The sequence below is a fragment of the Pteronotus mesoamericanus genome, unplaced genomic scaffold (genome assembly GCF_021234165.1).
Source record: "Pteronotus mesoamericanus isolate MK-2021 breed Mesoamerican mustached bat unplaced genomic scaffold, CSHL_Meso_final contig_58, whole genome shotgun sequence".
Lineage (NCBI taxonomy): Eukaryota > Metazoa > Chordata > Mammalia > Chiroptera > Mormoopidae > Pteronotus > Pteronotus mesoamericanus.
Window position 1 is genome coordinate 8,270,330 of NW_026555205.1, and position 22,015 is coordinate 8,292,344.

At 37.4% G+C, this 22,015-nt stretch overlaps 1 protein-coding gene across 1 annotated transcript in view; it reads right to left on the reverse strand.

Moving 5' to 3' along the window:
• Positions 1 to 22,015, reverse strand: part of COL4A5 (collagen type IV alpha 5 chain) — a 432,611-nt gene that overhangs the window by 53,616 nt on the left and 356,980 nt on the right. Inside the window, exons 34-39 of the mRNA XM_054580374.1 lie at positions 13,926 to 14,024; positions 12,578 to 12,667; positions 12,025 to 12,164; positions 6,094 to 6,220; positions 904 to 984; positions 101 to 199 (exon numbers count right to left, since the gene is read on the reverse strand). Coding sequence (XP_054436349.1) covers positions 101 to 199; positions 904 to 984; positions 6,094 to 6,220; positions 12,025 to 12,164; positions 12,578 to 12,667; positions 13,926 to 14,024 — 636 coding nt within the window. The remainder of the gene's footprint in view (positions 1 to 100; positions 200 to 903; positions 985 to 6,093; positions 6,221 to 12,024; positions 12,165 to 12,577; positions 12,668 to 13,925; positions 14,025 to 22,015) is intronic.

A 22,015-nucleotide genomic window follows, 5' to 3' on the forward strand; every position in this document is an offset into this window, starting at 1 on the left:
GGGTTGGTGAAGATATAATTTCATTGTGGATAAAAAGGGGCAAAAGTTAAAGTACACAAGGGGGAAATTAGAAAATTAAAAACAACAAAAAATATAGTACCTGGTTCCCCCTTCTGTCCAGCTTGTCCAGGAATACCATCTTGACCTGGTTTTCCTTTTTCACCTGGGGGTCCCGGTGGCCCAGGACGACCTTCACCACCTAGATTACAGATTAGGAAGGTTACATCTATTTTCCCCATTCCCTTTCCCTTCCATATTCTCCTGTCATTCCATCCTAGATTCAAATAGTTCTATCCAAATGACAAAAAGTGCCTCTGGGACACTCCTTTAAATTATATTATGAAAAAGAAGCATAAAAGAAATAAAGAGTGATGTCAATAAGGAACAGCCTCATACACGTGTTATCCAAAATGTTTCAGTTTCACATTTTAATCAAGCTTTAGACTATTCAAGAAAGTAAGGTGTAGGGGGTGGAGTACCTTATTTGCATCATATGGGGCCAAGGGAAGTGATTTGCTTTATAATTCAGTAAAGAAATAAAAGTGCTACTCCTTGCCATTCTAAAAATAATAAATAAATCAGGCTTTCTATCTATTATAGGATACTTGAAATAACTCTTCCTGGAAAAAGTGAATCCCCAAAAGAAGGTCCCACAACAATAATTTCATTTAACTTTTATTGAGCTGTGCACTTCATACCTAACAAGCAGTGCTAAGTGAATCATCACCATTTCCTTGTTGTGACAACTATACTTGAACAACAATAAATTTTTTTAAATGTCAAAAAAAGCAAAAAACAAACAAACAAAAAACCAACCGTACCCAGCTCCCTGAAATGACTTGACTTCCCCCAAATGAACATGAGGCTTAGTTTTACAGAATAGCAAACCCTTTTCATGCTTACCTACAGGACCAGGTTCTCCTGGAAGTCCAGGGTTCCCAGGAGGACCAGTAATACCTTTTGGTCCAGGAAGGCCTGGAATTCCTAGAGCAAAGTGTTCAATTTAATCAAAAAAGAAAAAATGTATTGCTATGGAAGCTACAACTCAAATTTACAATTTATAGTGTTAGCATAGAAACAGTGAAGAATAGAAAGAAAACACAAACAGATGCTGGTGTTTGCTGGGTATATTAAGAATTTTAAACTTATTTATCTAGAAGCTGTAATTATTATATATTCATAGTAAAAATAATTACCACCATATTATACTAGCAGAACTGGCAGGGTTCCATTGTACAGATACATAAAAAATTTTAATCCATTCATATATTGTTGAACATTTGGTCATGTTTTAGCTATTTCATAATAGCTATCTATTCTATTTATGGAAACTTGGTCTACTTCTAGTTTTTGGCTATTATGAATAATGCTGCTATGGATATTTCTACATTGGTATTTTTGTGCTTATAAGTCATTTTTTATCTTGGGTAAACACCTAGAAAGGAGTGGAACAACTAAGTCAGAGAGTAGGTATATGCTTATATATATACATATATATCATATATAAATATGTGCCAAACAATGTTATGTTCACAACAACATTTGGGAATTTCAGTTACTCCAGATCTTTGTACAACACATGGTGATAGTCAGTTGTTTTAACAATAGCCATCCTGGTAGGAAAGTAGTGCCAATTCATTGTGATTTTAATTTGCATTTCTCTGATGGATAATGATATTGATGAATTTTTCATGTGCTTAGTGGCCATCCATAGACCTTCTTTTATAAAATGCCTGTTCTAAGTTTTCCCTTTTTACAAATATTGAACTGTATATCTTATTATTATTATTTTCTAGAAGTTCTCTATATATCCCAGAAATCAGTCATTTGCCAGATATATTTTTGAAAGTATTTCTTCCTACTCTGTAGCTTCTTTATTCATTTTATTTTTTAAGTATATTTCATTGATTATGTTATTACAGTTGTCCCATTTGTTTTTCTGCCTTTATCCCCCTCTGCCATCCACCCTCCCTCCCACCGGTATTCCCCTGCCCCCTTAGTTCATGTCCATAGGTCATACATGTAAGTTCTTTGGCTTCTCCATTTCCTATATTATTCTTAACCTTCCTCTGTTTATTTTGTATCTACCAATTATGCTTCCTATTCTCTGTATTTTCTCCTCCGTTCTTCCCCCGCCCCCTCCCCACTGATAACCCTCCATGTGATCTCCATTTTTGTGATTCTGTTCCTGTTCCAGTTGTTTGCTTAGTTAGCTTTTGTTTTTTAGGTTCTGTTGTTGATAGCTGTGAGTTTGTTGTTATTTTGTTGTTCATAGACTTGATCTTCTTCTTTTTCTCAGATAAGTCCCTTTAATATTTCATATAATAAGGGCTTGTTGATGACGAACTCCTTTAACTTTACCTGGGAAGCACTTTATCTTCCCTTCCATTCTAAATGATAGCTTTGCTGCACAGAGTAATCGTGGGTCTAGGTCTTTGTCTTTCATGACATTGAATACTTCTTTATAGCTGCTTTTTGCCTGTAAGATTTCTTTTGAGAAAGCTGATAGTCTTATGGGTACTCCTTTGTAGGTAACTCTCTCTTTTTCCCTTGTTTCTTTTAAGATTCCCTCCTTATCTTTAATCTTGGGTAATTTCATTATGATGTGTCTTGGTGTGTTTCCATTGTGTCTAATTTCTTTGGGACTCTCTGAGCTTCCTGGACTTGAAAGTCTATTTCCTTCACCAGATTTGGGAAGTTTTCCTTCATTATTTTTTCAAAAAAGCTTTCAATTTCTTGTTCGTCCTCTCCTCCTTCTGGCATCCCTATGATTCGGATGTAGGAATGTTTAAAGTTGTCCCAGAGGTTCCTAAGTGTCTCCTCATTTTTTGGAATTCTTGTTTCTTCATTCTTTCCAGTTGAATGTTTATTTCTTCCTTCTGTTCAAATTGTTGATTTGAGTCCTGGTTTCCTTCACTTCACTGTTGGTTCCCTGTATATTTTTATTTATTTCACTTTGCATAGCCTTTACTTCTTCCTCTATTTTGCATCCATACTCAAATCATCTCTGTGAGCATCCTGATTACCAGTCTTTTAAACCCTGCATTTGAATGGTTGCCTATCTCCCCATTGCTTAGTTCTTTTTCTGGAGCTTTGATCTGTTCTTTCATTTGGGCCATATTTCTTTGCCTCAAAGCACCTGTTTTGTTATAAGGGGTGGAGCCTTAGGTAATTTGCCAGGGCAGGGCAACCCACTTCCATGCATTGTGGCACTGTATGTCGGGGAGGAGTCAGAGAGGGAACAATGCCGCTTGCTACCTCTTCCCCTGTTTTCAGTCACTTTCTTGTTACCCAAAAGCAAATTGGGCCCTTCTGGTGTTGATTCCTCAGTGGGTGGGTTTGTGTATATTCTAGAACCCTGTGGGTTTCTTCAGCAAAATCTGTGAGCTTGGGAGTTTCCCCTGCCTCTGCAACCCCCATAGATTTTTACAGCCAGAGGTCTGGAGGCTTTAGTTTCCTGCGCTAGAACCCTGGGTTGCGCGGTCTGTCTCCCTCCCCAGTTGTTCCTCCTGGCATATCTGTACACGAATGGGGGACCATCCGGTTCACACCTTCCCACGTGTCCTCTCTATTCCCACTGCCTGTCTCCACCCCTCCTACCAGTCTACATGAATGTTTCTTTTTTAATTCCTTGGTTGTTGGATTTCAATACAGTTTGATTTTCTGGCAGTTCTGGTTGTTTTCTTTTTTTAAATTTGTTATTGTCCTTTTGGTTGTGCAAGGAAGTGAAGTATATCCACCTACGCCTCCGTCTTGACCGGAAGTCCATATTTATTTTCTTAATGGTGTCTTTTGAAGAGAAGAACAGAAGAGCTCAGGTTCTTTAGACAGAAAAAAAAAGCGTAGTGCAATTGGATATCTGTATGGAAACAAATGAACCTTGACCCCTACCTCACACCGAAAAACATTTTTGAAATAGATCATTAACCTAAATATAAAATCTTAAGCATTAATTTTTTTTAAATGAGAAGACTATTTCCATAAACTTGAGTAGGTAAGTATTTCTTGAATAGGACACAAAAAGCACTAACTGTGAAAGAACATTGATAAAGTGGACTTTAGTAAAATTAAGAACATTTGTTCATCACACAAAAGCATTAAGAGAGTGAAAGACAAATCTGAGACAGCAAGAACATATTTGTAATGTATGTATCTGACACAGGACCGAAACAAAATATGTAAAGAACTGCTCTGAATCAATAAAGGCAAACCACCTAATAAAATATGACCAAAAGCACTTGGGGCAGGCACTTAAAAAATATGCTATTCAAATGCACAATAAATATATGAAAAGATGTTCAACATTAAGAAAATGTGAATTAAAATGTCAATGAAATATTTCTATATACCCACCAGAATATCTAAAATGAAAAAAACAGGTAAGGATATGGCCAACTGGAAATTTCATAACACAAAATAATAACCACTTTACGATCATGGCAAACCACAAGGAGCCATCCGTGGACATTTCACACTTCGCAAGTGGGGCCGTAATTTATAAAACTACTTTGGAAAACTGACACCATCTACTAAATTTAAATGTACACAGTAATTCTACTACTAAACTTTTGTCTAAGAAATGAGTACATATGTCTACTAAAAGACATATCAAAGAATATTAACAGCGTCTTTTTACATAATAGTTTGTGGGAAAGAAAGAAATTTTCCTCTATCCTTCTATATTATTTCAACTAGCCTAATAATCTGTTCCAAAATGAGACAGATAAAAAGAAAAAATGACCAAATTTAGTTACATATGTATGAGAACCCCTCATACACAAGAGGTTCAGAGATAGAAAAGTAAAATGAGGTATATATGGAATCCTGAACTAAGGCACCTGAGGTTTTAGAAGGGAAGATGGTAATTAGTAGATAATAAGAGCAGATGCTCAGTAATTAGTTTGTGCTGCCTTAGAGATAGGTCATAAGAAGTTATTTCTGGCAATAATTCTGATTATGGGCAAGGTCGCAACTTAAATTCTTTTAGAAGTAAAAATTTCTGTTGAGCCTGAATGGTCTCAATTGCCTTCAGCTCCAAAATATCCACATGCCAAAGTGGCACATCTTGGGGAGACCTGTTCTGAATTACTTCAAGTTCCGAACTGGAAACAACCCGAATCCATCAGCTGAAGAATGGGTAATTGATCATGGTGTATTCTTCAATGGAATATTACAGAGAATTGATAAAAAAAAAAAAACTACTGAAACATGCATCAAGATAAATGATTCTTACATAATGATGAGTGAAAGAAGCCAGACATAAGGGTATATATTATATGATTCGACCTATATGAATTTCAAAAACAGGCAAAATTAATTGATAGCAATAGAAGTCATAAGAGTGGTTACCTGGGGATGTGGGTTCACTGTGAAGAAGAATGGGTAAGCTTTATGGTGTGAAGGAACTCTTTTATATTTTGATATGTATGGTGGGTGTGTGGATATATAAATGGGTAAAAATTCATCTATAGTCTTGTACACTTTACTGTATTTATATTTCAATAAAAATGTTAAGAAAAAGATAACTAAAGGCCCACTCCATCCATGCCACTGTTTAATACAAAATAAACAAACAGAAAATTAAATATAAGCATAAACAGATAAGGGACTATAACAATCTAATAGTTCAGGCCACATTTTTATTTATAGTACTAAGTCCCTTTGTTTGCATGACACAGTCCTTTTCATTTGAATGAACTGGATTATTGTTCATTCTCCCAACAGCCATCCACTGTGTACCTGAGTACAGCGTTTTAATAGAATCAGCAGCAGGCTGAGGCTTGGCAATGTACATTATCACCTATAAAAATAGTAAGGCCCCTTAATTGAATTGATGCTAGCAGTCAAAATGATCCACTAAATACTCTCTCTGTCCACAGAATATTGTCCTGCTGAGTTGGTAATACTCCTTCTCATTTTATACAGAAAGAAATTCAGGCAAAGAAAAGTTAAAGAGCTAGTTCAAGATTTTGTTGCTAGTCAATATCTGATTGGGGAATAGAATAAAAGTCCGCCAAATAACACTATGCTCTGTGACATAGGCTAGAGGAAATAAGGAAGGAGAGAAGGAAGCATTTAAGAAAAAAATATTACCAGGGAATCCAGGAAGACCTGGTTGTCCTTTTGCTCCGGGGGTCCCTGGTAATCCAGGCAAACCAGTATCTCCCACAGAACCTTTGATACCAGGGTTCCCTGGGTATCCAAGAAGACCAGGTTCACCCTAAAATATGAATAAAAAGATAAAACTGAAGTCTCTCCATTTCTCAGATTATATAACAACATAACTTTATAGAGATTTTACTATGTGTCAGGCACTATGCTGAGTACTTTACATAAATTGCTTTATTTAATCATCTCAACAGCCTGTTGAGTTAGGTTTTATCATCTCCATTTATAAATAAGAAAACTAAATCTTGAGGAACTCAAATGTCTAAGGTTGCTAGTAAATGGAAGAATTAGGATTTGCACCAAGGCCTATCAGAGTCCAGAACTCTTGTTAATCCCTCGATATACTGTATAAATGCATTATTGCCATTAATCCTTAACAACAGTATAAGAAAGATACTGCTATTATCCCTATCTTACAGTGATTCAGCTGGTAAGTGGTGGAATCTGGATTTGGATGCAAAAAGTCCAACTTCAGAACCTGTGATAATCATTCTTAGTATGCTACAACAAAATTCATTGCTTAGAATGAGTAGGCTCTACTGCAAAAAGTTAATTTCATCTTAACATAAAGAAGCCTGTCATTCTTCAGTGGACATTTCAGATCCCATTTCCTCCATGAAACCTTCCAGGACAAAGTGAGCTTACCGTAAGAATTTAGTGTAGATTCTTATTCTGTCATGTCTATAATGGTTTTACATATATATGTCTTCACTCTTCAACTACACTGAAAGTTTCTTTGGGGTCAGATACATTTCATATATAACCATTTGCACTTAATGAGCATTTGCATAATGTTCATTAATAGATACTTAGAAAAATTCATACCCACTTTCACAAGTTAAACAAGTTTTCCCCAATAACAATGAGAACATATGTCATAACTTTATAACTATCACAGTATACTGCTCTGCTCATGAGGATCATGACCTATCCAACAAAGTGTTAGTGTTCAACATCATCTATTGAATACCTCCTTCTTCATTTAGTGCTTATGCTGGTCTAGGCAAATAAGATCACCCATTTGTGATTCAATTTTTTCTGCATTACAGTAAAACTTTTTTAAACTAATGCCTTTTATACTCCTCCCTTTAAAAATAAAACAAGAGTCTTGGGCTATACATAAATAATGTCTGTCTGAAAAAATCCAGCCATTATTAATATAAAGAGAATGGTTTGTGTGACATCCACATAACCCGGCAGTGAAGGAGAGTGGACTGGAATGTGCATGTGTGAACAATGATGACTTCACTGTACTAGTCAGTGGGGTCAGTAGATGCTGTTGAGTGAGCATATGTACTGTGTGGTCATTACATTCAAAATGACTAAGCAAGTAGAGCAATGAATCTGCATCAATTTTTTTGTATTAGGCCTGGACATTCCTCCACAGAAACTATTTGGATGATTGAGAAGGCCGCAGCTATGGGCAACTGGTGATGGGCATCTTTGTCACGACAACGCACCCACTCATGCATCACGTTTCATGCAGAGTTTTTTTGTGAAACATCAAATTGCCCAGGTGACGCAGCCCCCTTACAGCCCAGATTTGGCACCCTGAGACTTCTGGCTTTTCCCAAAACTAAAATCACCTTTGAAAGGGAAGAAATTTCAGCCCATTGATGAGATTCAGGAAAATATCATGGGGCAGCTGATGGTGACTGGAAAACTATGTGAGGTCCCAAGGTGCCTACTTTGATGGGGATTGAGGGGCCATTGTCCTGTGTACAATGTTTCTTATATCTTCTTCAATAAACATCTCTATTTTTCATATTACATGGCTGGGCACATTCTGGACAGGCTACACACACACACACACACACACACACACACACACAGTCTAAACCTTTATAAATCAAATGTCAGTACATTTTCACACACATAATAAGTATGCAATTAAATTTGAGATTGAATTGGTTCCTTCTTAGGTATTTACACAGAAAAGATTTGAATTAAATATCATGATTCTTCTTATAAATAAATTGGTTATTCATGAACCAATGACAATTATATGCTAAAATAAAAAAAAACAATAAGAAAATTCAGATATTCTAATGATAAACCTGAGAAGTAGTAGACAAACTATGATAAAGTATGTTAATTTATACAAACAACTCAATCCACAATTTTAACTAGCATTTGTTCTTTAATACAGTTCTCACTTCCCTCTGGCCCTAATCCTTCAAACCAAGGAAACTATAAAAAAAGAAAAGTAAACATCTTACTGGGGATTCTGAAAAGAACTAAAATTTGCTAGTTTAAGTTTTATCTAAACTTTTATTATTCATACATACTTCCAGAGAAAACAATGAGCTTTAAAAAAGGTAGACTGACAGCAGTCAGAGAGGTGGGGGTGCAGAGGAGAGCTGGATGAAAGAAGGTGAAGGGAGTAGCCTAAGAATATATATGCATAACCCATGGGCATGGACAATGGTGCAGTGACAGCCTGAGGGAAGGCAGAGCAGGGGCTGGGATCAGGGAGGCAAAGGGCAATGATATCTGCAATAGAGTCAACAATAAAAATTAAAAAAAGAGATAAATATGAAGAGATAAAAATGAAGACAGTATTCAGAGAATCAACAAACTAGCCAGAAATCCTGTAAATCACTCTGAGAAAGGGAAATTATAGTATATTTACACTTTTAGCAAAAGCTAGACATGACTTAAATACACTTAAACCACAAATACGTACATTTCCTCTGCCTGGATTTGATGTTTTTAAAAACTTATATATAATTGACACATAGTATTATATTAGTTTCTGATCTACAACATAATGATTTGTTATTTATATTAGTGAAATGATCACCATGATAAATCTAGTTAATATCTATCACCTTACACAGTTACAAAACTTTTTGTTCCTGTAATGAAAATGTTTAAGATCCACTCTTTAATCAACTTTCAGTATATTAACTAAAGACACCAGGCTGTACATTACACCCCATGACATTTATTTTATAACTAGAAGTTTATGATTTTTACATTTTATTTTTCAATTACAGTTTACATTCAACATTATTTTGTTTTAGTTTCAGGTGTACAGCATAGTGGTTAGAGAAACATGCTGTATAAAATGATTCTCCCAATATTTCCAGTATATACCTGGCACCATACATACTTGTTACAATATTATTGACTATATTCCCTATGCTGTACTTTACATCTTCATAACTATTTTGTAACTACCAGTTTGTACTTCTTAACCCCTTCACCTTTTTCACCAGTACCCCAAATCCCCCCTCCCCTCTGGCAACCATCATTCTGTTTTCTGTATCTATGAGTCTGTTTGTACTTTTTAATTCCCTTCACTCATTTTGCCCACATTCACCCTCCACTTTTGGCAACGACTATTTTTTATCTATACTTATGAGCTTGTTTTTTCCTGTTGTTTTTATTTTGTTTGCTTATTAATTATTTTTAGATTCAACATATAAGTGAGATCATATGGTATTTGGCTTTCTCCGTCTGGCTTATTTCACTTAGAATAATGTCCTCAATGTACCTCGAGGTTATACCAAATTGCAAGATTTCCCTCTTTTTTATGGCTGAAAAATGTGATATATAAATACAATATACCATCACATCATTTAGTTTATCCATTCATCCGTTGATGGGCATTTAGTACGTTTTTATATCTTGGCTTTTGTAAATTAATGCTGCATTGAACATGGGAGTGCATTTATCTTTTCAAGTTAGTATTTCTTTCTTTGCAAAAATGCATAAAAGTAAAATTGCTGATTCATATTGAAATTCTATTTTTAATTTTTTGAGGACTCTCTATACTGTTTTCCATTGGGCTAGTAGATATCTGGTTCTGTCCAAAACATTCACAGAGACATTTGGTCCATACCAAGTAGTCCTTGATATTTGGTCCTCTCCCAAATGTCCACACTTAGAAAATGTCCCTGGGTTCAAACAGCCCATGTTTATTTCTACTTTGGGTTTACAGAATTAATACATAACAATACTGTCATGTTTTATTGGTCCAATAATTGTGTTGTGGTTTTATTTCCAATAATAACCACTCTTGCCTCAGTAGTGAATCTGATAATGGAACATGGGGTCAGGTAGGTGGGTCCAGTTTCAAATCTTGCAGAAGAGGGGAATTTATATTAGCCATGGTCTAAAAGTCTACAGTGATATATTTTGTTGAAAAAATTTACATCTATATATATATATATATATATATATAAAGGATATTGGTCTGTATTGGGTGCAACTAACATTGCCTATTTCAAAAACTGGTTTATTTGCTTTCTTATTGAGTATAACAGTTCTTCATGTATTTTGTATACAAATCTCTGATATATGATTAGCAAATATTTTCTCCCTTTCTGAGCATTGTCCTCTTACTTTCTTGATGTTACCACTTGCAACACAAAATTTAAAAAAAATAATATATTCCAATTTATATTTTTCTTTGTTCTTTTTGTGTAGCATTTAAGAAATCATTAAACTAACTGAAAGTCATGAAGATTTAGTCATGTTTTTTTTCAAGATTTTAATAGTTTAATTCTCATATTTAGGTCAATTATCCACAATGGGTTAATTTTTGTGTATGATGTGAGTTAGGGTGTGGAAATTCATTCTTTTGCATATAGATGTCATTTTGTGTTTAGCATCATTTGTTAAAAGATTTTTATTTCTTATAATTGTCTTAGCACATTTGTTGAAAATCAATTGATCAAAAATGTATAGGTTTATATCCAGACTCTAATTTATTTCATCAATCCCTATGTCTGTCCTATGCCATTATTACACAGTCTGGATTGCTATAGTTTTATAGTAAGCTTTGAAATCTAGTAAAACATACTATAAAAAGTGAGTCCTTCCAAATTCATTCTTTTATTTCAAGATTGTTTTGATTATTCTGGGTCCCATGTATCTTCATAGGAATTTTAGGATCTGCTTGTCAATTTAAGCAAAAAGAAATCTGGGATTATGCCAGATTGCTTAGAATCTGTTGAATGATTAAATTTTAAGAATATACTGAGGACATTTACCAATTGAAGTATTTTCTGCTTCCATCCATTATAATTTCAGATATGAGTTATTATGGTAATTTTGCTTCCATTATATAAATGTTAAAATTCACTGAGTCCAGAAAAAAATGTATGAACAAATTTAGACATATTTTAAAATGACATTTCAAATCAATGAATAAAGAATGAAGTTTCACCTTACACAACATACAGAAAAGGTCAGATGGATTAAAGATATTAATATTAAGAACAAAATCATGAAGGTACTGGAAAAATAAGATTATAAAAATTTTAGGATATAGAAGTCTATGACAATCAGAAAACTGTGCTCCTGATCTTTACTACCAAAACTGCTTCTTAAATCTTTCCTATCTCACTATGCAGCAACTCCATTCTTCCAGTTTCTCAAGATAGAAATTCTAGATTAATGCTTGATATCTTTCTTTTTCTCCTTTTATAAAAGCAAATTGTGCTGCCTTGACCTACAAAATATATTCACATTCTGACTATTTCTTATTTTTACTATCTCAGATATTCAGTTAAGACTGCTACTACACTTTTATTAATTGCCTAAGTTACTTTGTTTACTTCTTTTCCCATTAGTTAATAATAATTGGACAAAGACCAATGACCCCTTAACTAAAAAGGGAAAAGAAAACCAAAACCAGGCAGAAATAAGCCTTTGGTTTACTGAAATTTTGGATTGGCTACAAACCCTAAAACATATCGCCTTACAATATAAGAGAAAAAAGAAGGGATAAGTTTCTGGCCAGAATATAATATGTCAGTCTATAGTTTCTTTAATTAAGAATTAGGAATAAGCACAGTATTAAAGAAAAATCACATCTGCTGCAGCATATGTCTAAAGTAGGATTACCTTTGGGCCAGGAAGACCTGGAAGGCCAATGCCTGAAACACCAGGATCACCTTTTTCTCCTTTCTGTCCAGGTAATCCTGCGGGGCCAGGTTGTCCAGGAACTCCAGGAGTACCAGGGGACCCTTTCACTCCCTGAGGGCCTGTTGAAAATATGTAACATGCAATATTTTACAAAACACCTTTTATTTGTGGAATACTTATGATGCATATAAGCAAATAAAATAGTTTGAAACAGAACTCAGCAAATTCTGAGTAATGTGATAATAAGCTTTACAACCATTATTATATAAAAGCCTCTTATACAGGAAGTTTAAGCAAAAGGGGTACAGCCGTAAAAAAGTACAAGTTTGTAAATTTCTACTTTTAAGTTTTCTGAAGCTCTGTCCCTTAATTCCTAGCTCAAATATTTGTATAATGAGACAGCTTTACCCGCTAATTACCTTAGATATTGTCTCAGTTTGATTCTGTCAACACCAGTCTCTTTTCTGAGAACAAATACAGTGAACCATTTTCCATTAGTGGATCTAAATATTTGGGAGATTTCATCACTCACCTGGAAAACCCATATCACCTGTGTTTCCTTTAAGTCCAGGGGGTCCTGTAAGTCCTGGCTTCCCGGGGATACCAGGGTTACCCTTGGGACCTAAGAAAGTCAAATTGGTAAAATTAAGAGGAGCCAGTTATATTGAGGTTGCCTGATTTCCTGAAATGGGTCATAATTAAAATTCAATCATGGAATTGGATGGATCAAATCTTAATACATGATCAAGTTCCACAGATGTAACTCAGCATAAAACAGACAAGAGGTACCTAAGAAATTTCCTTAGGAACATATTACAATATAATCATGGAATAGAGATTTCCTAATACAGACATATTTTAAAAATGCAAAATTTTTACCAGGACACCTTGTTTCTTGCCCTTAAACTATTTCAAACACCTGAAGTCCTATTTGTTTTATGTGTATAACTACCCGTACTGTATGTGTCATGTATAAAGCCAATATAATGAGTCTGTTTTTAAAATATTCAGAAGTGGCTTTTCCATGTAAATTCTGATTATATGAAAGCAAGAAGAGGAAAGTGGTAACCTGTTATGGTATATCCCCAGTACATTAGTCCACGGATAGATAAGTGTTGATGAAGAGGTTCTGGACTGCCACCTCCAATAGTCCTTGCTGCTCTGTTTACATATTCTTCCTAGAGGTTAGGTGCTTAAGCTCTATGGTGTCATGTTGGTATTTTTCAAGGACCCCAATGTTGCCTTAAACATTTTTGCTTTCACATTTATTCCCAACTTTGGGAAGGAAAAGAAGATGTGAAGGATAGAAAGGGCGGTAATTTCTCTTTCCAACTCTGTTCTGCAGTCAAAAGCAGAAAAACAGACCTAAAGGGTTCTTATTAAGATGGGGACCAGCTCCTCTTTACTCATTAGGGGCCCAACTAAAAGAAAATGGCTTAAGAAGCAGCAAGAAAGTGTTTTATTAGAGATAAGAAAAATTCATTTTGATTGTAAGAGGATGATTAACATGGTGTAATAAGCGACCTGTTTGATGGTAAAGAACTAAAAAAGGTGACTTCTTCAGACTCCTAACAGATAATTATCTTACTTACATGTGTTGCAATTTATGTAAATAAAACCTAGCACATTACTTGGATACACTTCTGGTTATATGTAAATTTTGGTACCACAAAAAATAAAAAAATTGAGCAAAACAGCCTATAAATCTTCTGTGTTGATACCCAAATGGCAACATTTTTTTTGCTAAAAGAGAACTCCATACCTCAGTAGCTGCCATGACCAGATAGGTCTAAAAATCATCATACATGACAAATACATAATTAATTTTTCAGCGTTCGGGATGAGTTATCCATTTGCTACAGGTGGTCTATCATACCTACCTGGTAGTCCTGGTATTCCAGGCTGTCCATCCAGTCCAGGTTGCCCTGGGTCTCCAGGTAAACCCTGGTAACCTTTTGGCCCTGGCACTCCAGGAATACCTTCCAAGGATGAGTATAAGAGATAAGTTAGGTTGATACCATTAATCTATTAAATTAATTTGGCAAAGGAGACTACCCATATTTTGAACTGCAAGTAAAATACAGGAATCAGTGATATACAGACATAGTGTGAACAAACAGCACTGGACTCATACTAAAATCATTTTTTATTTAGCCACAATTAAGAGTTCAGAGCATTCAACAATTTAGTCACTTTTCTCTTTTGGCTACAGTTTCTTACACTATAAAATGAGGGACTTGGGACAGATTACTTTTAGGCTATCTCATATTCTACAATTATCTTTAATAATCCTATATTAGAGGCCAGTATAGAGTCTTTAGTTACTCTGTTTCACAGAAGGCATAAAATGAAAGAGAAGTCTTGCAAGGATTAATTCAAAAAGATATGTCATTTTAGCAATAAAAAAATTAGATGGCCTTGCATCTTTTGTGACTATATACAAAATTATAGTGATGCCTTAAACACATTTTTTATGAACCTTCCCCCCTGCCACCAACTTATGCTCTTAAGGAAATTTATAACGTCAGTGTACATGCATACCCAAACACACACTCACATGCACATATGGACTGACAGTATTAATGATTACAACAAAAAGAGAGCTACAAACTTTACTACAAGCTGCAAATAAGCCAAGCCTGTTTTAAAGTTCCATGTTGTTTGAAAGGCTATTCTATATAGATTTGATTATAAGTGTTTTATTGATTTGTGCTTATCCAAATTTTCTGATGCTTTGCTATGAATATGCTACACTTTTATAAAAGGAACTTTTAAAAAATATTTTATTTATTTATTTTTAGAGAGAAGGAAAGGGAGTGAGAAAGAGAGGGAGAGAAACATCAATGTGTGGTTGCTTCTTGCACATCCCCCTCCTGGGGATTTGGCCCGCAACCCAGGCGTGCAACCAGGCCTATGCCCTGACTAGGAACAGAACTGGTGACCCTTTGGTTCACAGGCTAGGGCTCAATCCACTAAGTATAAAAATATTTTTTTCATTAAAAAACGTTATACTTCATAATTTATTTGGTTTTAATAAAATAACTATAAAAAGCACATCCATTTCCTAGACCTACTTTCAGTGACTTCCCCCAGGGCTGAGCTTGGCAGTTCAAATTCCAGTACTTGTTTATTCTGCCAAGGCAGTATAACAATGAAGTGTATTTAAAAGCCAAGTATGGCCTTCTGATTAAGATAGAGGCGTAAGTAGACATGCTTCGCACTCTTGCACAATCACAAGAAGAATCCCGACTAACTTCAAAACAAAAAATACCCTGAACTGCCAGAAAATTAACTGTATGGAAGTCCAACAATGAAGGATTTAAAAAAGTCATATTCATCCAGATGGGCAGGAGGGGAGGAGACAGGGAGCTGGGGAAGAGAGGGTGCTGTGTGGCGCAGAGATGTGGCAGCAGCAGAATGGGCAGTCCCATATTCACATGTGGTGGATAAAAATTGAGAGGGATACTTTGGGAGCGAGCAATCCAAGCCCCAGATGAGACTGTGTAGTCCAGGTTCAAGTGTTGGGAAAAGAAAGCCTCATAACTTCTGGCTATAAAAACCAGTAGGGGTTGGAGCAGTGGAAGAAACTGCTGGTTACTCAGGAGAGTCCGTTTAAAGGGCCCACGTAAACATACAATGTATAAAAACATACCCACACTGGAAATCACCATGAGGGCAACAGCTAGAAGGGTGTCAGTCACATACAGGAAAAGGGTGAAGTGATTAGATACAGGGTGAATGCCAGGCAAGACTCCAGAAGCAAAGTAGCATCACTGTCCCCTCTGAGACCCTCAACGCAGCACCACAGAGTGGTGACATGGGTTGCCATGCCATGGTGAATACCTAAGGCTCTGCCCCGTAAAAATTAACAGATGAGCTAAGACAAAGAGTCAAAACAGCTCTACACAGAAACAAACACAGGAGGCTGCCAAACTGAGGAGACAAAGAAATACAGCCCAAATGAAAGAACAGAAAAAAAAAAAAACACCCTGAAAAAGAACTAAACAAAATGAAGATAGCCAACCTATCAGATGCAGAGTTCAAACCACTCGTCATCAGGATACTCAGAGAACTAACTGGGTATGACAGAAACATAAGTGAAGAAATGAAGGCTAAACAAAATGAAATAAAGAAAAATCCACAGGAAACCAATAGTGAAGGGAAGGAAGCCGGGATTCAAATCAATGATTTGGAACATAAGGAAGAAATAAGCATTCAACTAGAACAGAATGAAGAAACAAGAATTTAAAAAAAGGAGGAGACGATAAAGATGGCGGAGGAGTGAATGGGAGTCACGCTGTCCTCCTCCTCTCAAGACCAAACTGGAATTGCAACTAACTAATGGAGTAATCAACTGGAAAACAATGGAACGATAGTGGGAGAGGAGCCTTGGAGCCGCAGACAGACAGTGGATTCAATTCTCACACATCCCAAAGGGTAAGAAGTGTGGTGGAGGCTGGAGAGGGTGCACTGGGTGCCCACGGGCACTAGCACCAGAGGGATTTTGAAACGGCCAGTTAGGTCTCCCGAGAAAAAAGGGATCTTAATCATAAACAAGGACCTCTAAACTACAGCAGCTAAAACCAGGAAAATACAGACAAAACGCAACCCTGAAAAGCGTAGGGGTGCTCTCTGCCAAAGACAGGTGGCTGGGAATGCGGAGACATTTAAAGGACCAACGCAAAAACTGCAGTGGAAGCCACCCTCCTTGATCTCTGGGTAGAGGCGGCAGCAGGGTGGGCTGGTGCCTGGGAAAAGACTGGTGAGGAAAACTTTGTGAAGAGAACTGACACAGCGGCCGGTGGAGCCCGGGTGATAATGCACCTCCCACTCTGCAGCTACCATCTCGCTCAGGCATAAGAGAATCAATTAAACTGCCTTTTGTGCGCTCCGCACACAGCTTGTGCTTGTGTGAGCTGGGGGGCTAAATGCAGACTGGCTGGGAGAGCCTTAAGGAGAGACTGGAGATGGAGGTGTTGGGGAAAGAATGGAAGGAGGAACTGGGGTGTCCCGACTCCCTCCCCATTCCGTAGTCTCCATTCTGGGCAGGCAAAACGCGCCCCCAAAGAGACAGAAGAGGGGTGCGCATGAACCAGACTGCCCGTGATTGAAACGCAGTCAGCACAGGTGGTGGATCCTTGGCCATAGGGGTCACAAAACTGGCCAGAGACCGCGGAGGAGAGACTGGAAATGGAGGCGTTGGGGAAAGAACGGGAGGAGGAACCAGAGAGTCCCGACTACTTCTCCTTTCCGTAGCCTCCATTGTGCGGGAAAAGGACACACCCCCAAAGAGCCAAAAACCGAAGATCACAAAATAGAGCCCAAAACCACCCAGTGCAGGCGCGCACACTTGCGCCGAGTGGCCAGGAAGGGGTGGCGAGTGTGTGTGGACACGCGCGGGCTAGCGAGGGCTCGCATGGGCTGGCAAGGCCTCCCACAGGTTGGCACCGATGGGGCCGGTGTCGGAGTGCGCAGATTGGGTAAGGGCAGGTGTAAATTGACGTGTGCAGGGAGCAAGAGCAGAGCAGTCCGCAGAAATAGGGGATCCTGGGCCGAAGGGGACACTGAGCTGCCCAGAGTCCCTGGAGGAGAGATTGGAGACAAGATTAACAGTAGAGTCCTGGAGCTGACTTCCTCCCATTTAGGTAGTCTCCATTTGGCGAGGGCAAGCAATGCATCCAAAGAGCCAAAAGCGGAGAAAGCACACAATAGAAGACCCAAAAGGGACCAGTGCCGGGGTGCCCGCTGGCATGGGGGGGCAGACGAGTACGCGAGGTCGTGAAGAAGCCCCCTGGGCTGGGGCAAGCACACTTGAGCCCAGGCGGGCGGGAGATCCAGTTGGGCCGGGGAGCAAGATCAAGGAGCCGGCAGGAGAGTAAAGAGTGATCCACAGAAATAAGGGATCACTGGACGAAGGGGTCACACAGCTGCCCAAAGCAGGAGTCAGACACGGATAGTAGACTCCTGGAAGGCTCAAACAAATGACCCAAGGCCATATAGGGTCAACAACTGACACCATCAGAGGCAGACCAAGAAAGAAAAGGGGAGAAAAATAAATAAATAAAAAGACCCACCTACTACTATAGAAGTTTAATCCACAAAGTCAGGAAATCTAGACAGCCCAATTGAAGCAGAAGCAAAAATAAATAAATAAACAAGTAAATTACTTAACAGACTCTCACAAAAATGAGAAAAAAAGAAGTTCCCCCCAAATGAGTGGAAAAGGGGACTCCCCACATATAGAGCGAAATGAAATAGAGGCAAGGGAACAATCAGATACTGAATTCAAAACAATGGTCCTAAGGAAGCTCAATGAGCTCAGCCAGTGCAAAGATAACTATAAGAAACTGCAGAGAAACTATCAGGATATTACAGCAAACTATATCAACCTGGAAAAGGACAGAAATGATCAAGAAGACACAAGAGGATATGAAGAACACCATTTCTGAACTTAAGAACACAGTAGAAGGAATCCAGGCAGGCTGGATGAAGCCGAGGACTGAATCAGTGAGAGGGAGGATAAGGTAGAAAAAAATCTCCAGAAATAACAAAAAATGGAAAAAAGATTCAAAAAGAATGAAGAGGCATTTAGGGAAATGCAGGACAACCTGAAATGCATAATATCACTATAATAGGGATACCAGAAGGAGAAAAGGAGGAGCAAGGGATAGAGAACCTCCTCGAAAAAGTAATGATGGAAAATTTCCCTAATTTGAGGAGAGAAAGGGTCTCATGGATCCAGAAGGCACAGAGGACACCACTCAAGAGCAACTCAAGGAGGTCCACTCCAAGACACATCATCATTACAATGGCAAGTATCAAAGACAAAGAGAGAATCCTCAAGGCACCAAGGGAGAAGGAGGAAGTAATATACAAGGGGGCCCCGATACGCATAGGAACTGACTTCTCAACAGAAACACTACAAGCCAGAAGGGAATGGCAACAAATATTCCAAGACATGAAAAGCAAGGGCCTACAAACAAGGCTGTTCTACCCAGCAAGGTTCTCAATTAAAATAGAAGGCGAAATGCAGAGTTTCCCAGACAATAGAAGGCTAAAAGAATTCATCTCTACCAAACCAGCACTCCAAGATATGCTAAGGGGAGTGGTCTCAGAAGATGAAATAAAAGAGTGAGAAAGAGAAAAACACAGGTACAAAGAGAAAAATTGAAAAGGTTTCTATGAGTAATAATTCTCAATGTAAATGGAGTAAATGCCCCAATCAAGGGTAGCGGAATGGATAAGAAAACATGACCCACATATATGCTGCCTACAAGAGACTCACCTCAGAGCCAAAGATCTACCCAGATTGAAAGTAAAGGGATGGGAAAAAATATTCCAAGCAAATGGGCAAGAGAAAAAGGCCAGGGTTGCCATACTTGTATCAGACAAAGTAGATTTCAAAACAAAGGCCTTAAAAAGAGACCCAGAGGGGCACTTTATAATACTTAAAGGAAGAAACTATCAAGAAGACATAAACAGTGTAAACTTATATGCTCCCAATATAGGATCCCCGAAGTATATAAGGAAAATGTTGGACGACTTCAAAAAAGATATAGACAGCAACACACTGACAGTAGGGGATTTCAACATTCCACTGTCAAAAATGGACAGATCTTTCAAACAAAACATTAATAAAGATATTGTGCAGCTGAATGACTCACTGAATCAAAGAGACTTAACTGACTTATATAGAACCTTACATCCCAAGAAGAAAAATATACATTCATTTCATATGCGTATGGAACTTTTTCAAAGATAGACCATATGATAGAACACAAAGCAAGCCTCAGCAAATTCAGGAAAATAGAAATCATACCAAAGTTTTTCTTGAACCACAAGGGCATGAAACTGGAAATCAACCTCAAAGAGAAACTTCAAAAACTTGCAAATCCATGGAGACTGAACAGTAGACTATTAAACAATGAATGGGTCAATGATGAGATAGGAGAAGAAGTCAAGAAATTTCTGGAAACAAATGAAAATGAACAGACAACAGTCAAAAACCTATGGGACACAGCAAAAGCAGTCTTGAGAGGGAAGTTCATAGCAATACAGGCTTACCTAAAAAAGACAGAAACATTTCAAATAAAAGACCTAACACTACAACTTCACAAATTGGAGAAACAACAACAAATAAATCCCAGAGCAAGTAGAAGGAAGGAAATTGTCAAGATTAGAGCAGAACTGAATGACATAGAGAAGAAAATAACAATTCAAAGGATCCACCAACCCAGGAGCTGGTTCTTTGAAAAGATAAATAAAATTGACAAGCCTTTAAGCAGACTCATCAAGAAAAAAAGGGAGAGGACCGAAATTAAGAATATCCGAAATGAAAGAGGAGAAATAATAACTGATACCACAGAAATACAAAGGATCATCAGAAACTACTATGAACAATTATATGCCAAGAAATTTGAAAGCTTAGATGAAATGGACAAATTTTTAGAAAAGTATAATCTTTCAACACTGAAGGAGGAAGAAACAGAAAGCTTGAACAGACCAATAACAGCTGGGGGAACTGAAGGAGTCATCAAGAAACTCCCGGCACACAACAGCCCATGGCCGGACGGTCTCACAGGAGAATTTTACAAAACATTTAAGGAAGAGCTAAGCCCCGTCCTTCTCAGACTATTCCAAAAAATCCAAGAGGAGGGAAGACTTCCATACTCTTTTTATGAGGCTAGCATCACCCTAATCCCAAAACCAGATAAAGACCCTACAAAGAAAGAAAACTACAGGCCAGTTTCGCTGATGAACATAGATGCTAAAATCCTCAACAATTTATTGGCAAACCTCATCCAGCAATACATTCAAAAGATTATCCACCACGATCAAGTGGGATTCATCCCAGGCATGCAGGGATGGTTCGATATACGCAAGTCAATAAACGTGATACATCGCATAAATAAAAGACAAGACAAAAACCACATGATCATCTCGATAGACACAGAAAGAGCATTTGATAAAGTACAGCACCCATTTATGATCAAAACACTCAGCAAAATGGGAATAAATGGGGCATTCCTCAATGTAATAAAGGCCATATATGAAAAACCCACAGCCAACATCATAGTCAACGGGGAAAAACTAAAAGCTTTCCCACTAAGATCAGGAACATGACAAGGATGTCCGCTTTCACCACTTCTTTTCAACATCGTATTGGAAATCGTAGCCACAGCAGTCAGACAAGAAAAAGAAATAAAAGGCATCCAAATAGGAAAGGAGGAATTAAAGCTATCATTGTTTGCAGATGACATGATAGTGTACATAGAAAACCCTGTAGAGTCTACCAAAAAACTCTTCAACCTAATAAGTGAATTTGGCAAAACAGCAGGATACAAAGTCAATATTCAGAAATCAAAGGCATTTTTGTATACGAGAAATGAAACATAAGAAGAAGAAATCAGAAAAAAAAAATACCATTCAATATAGCAAGAAGAAAAATAAAGTACTTCGGAAAAAATTTAACCAAAGAGGTAAAAGACCTGTACGCAGAAAACTATACAACATTGAAGAAGGAAATGAAGGAAGACACAAATATACAGAAACCTATACTGTGCTCATGGATTGGAAGAATTAATATCATCAAAATGTCTTTACTAAACAAAGCAATTTATAGATGCAACGCAATCCCTATTAAGATACCAATAACATATTTCACAGAAATAGAACAGACATTTCAAAAATTTATATGGAACCATCAACGACCCGAATAGCTGCGGCGATTTTGAGAAAGAAACACAAAGTAAGAGGGCTCACAATACCAGACACCAAACTGTACTACAAAGCCACTATACTCAAAACAATCTGGTACTGGCACAAGAACAGACCCATAGACCAGTGGAACAGAATATAAAGTGCAGAAATAATCCCAGGTCTATATGGGCATCTAATATTTGACAAAGGGGGCAGACGCATAAAATGGAGCAATAATAGCCTTTTCAACAAATGGTGTTGGGGCAGCTGG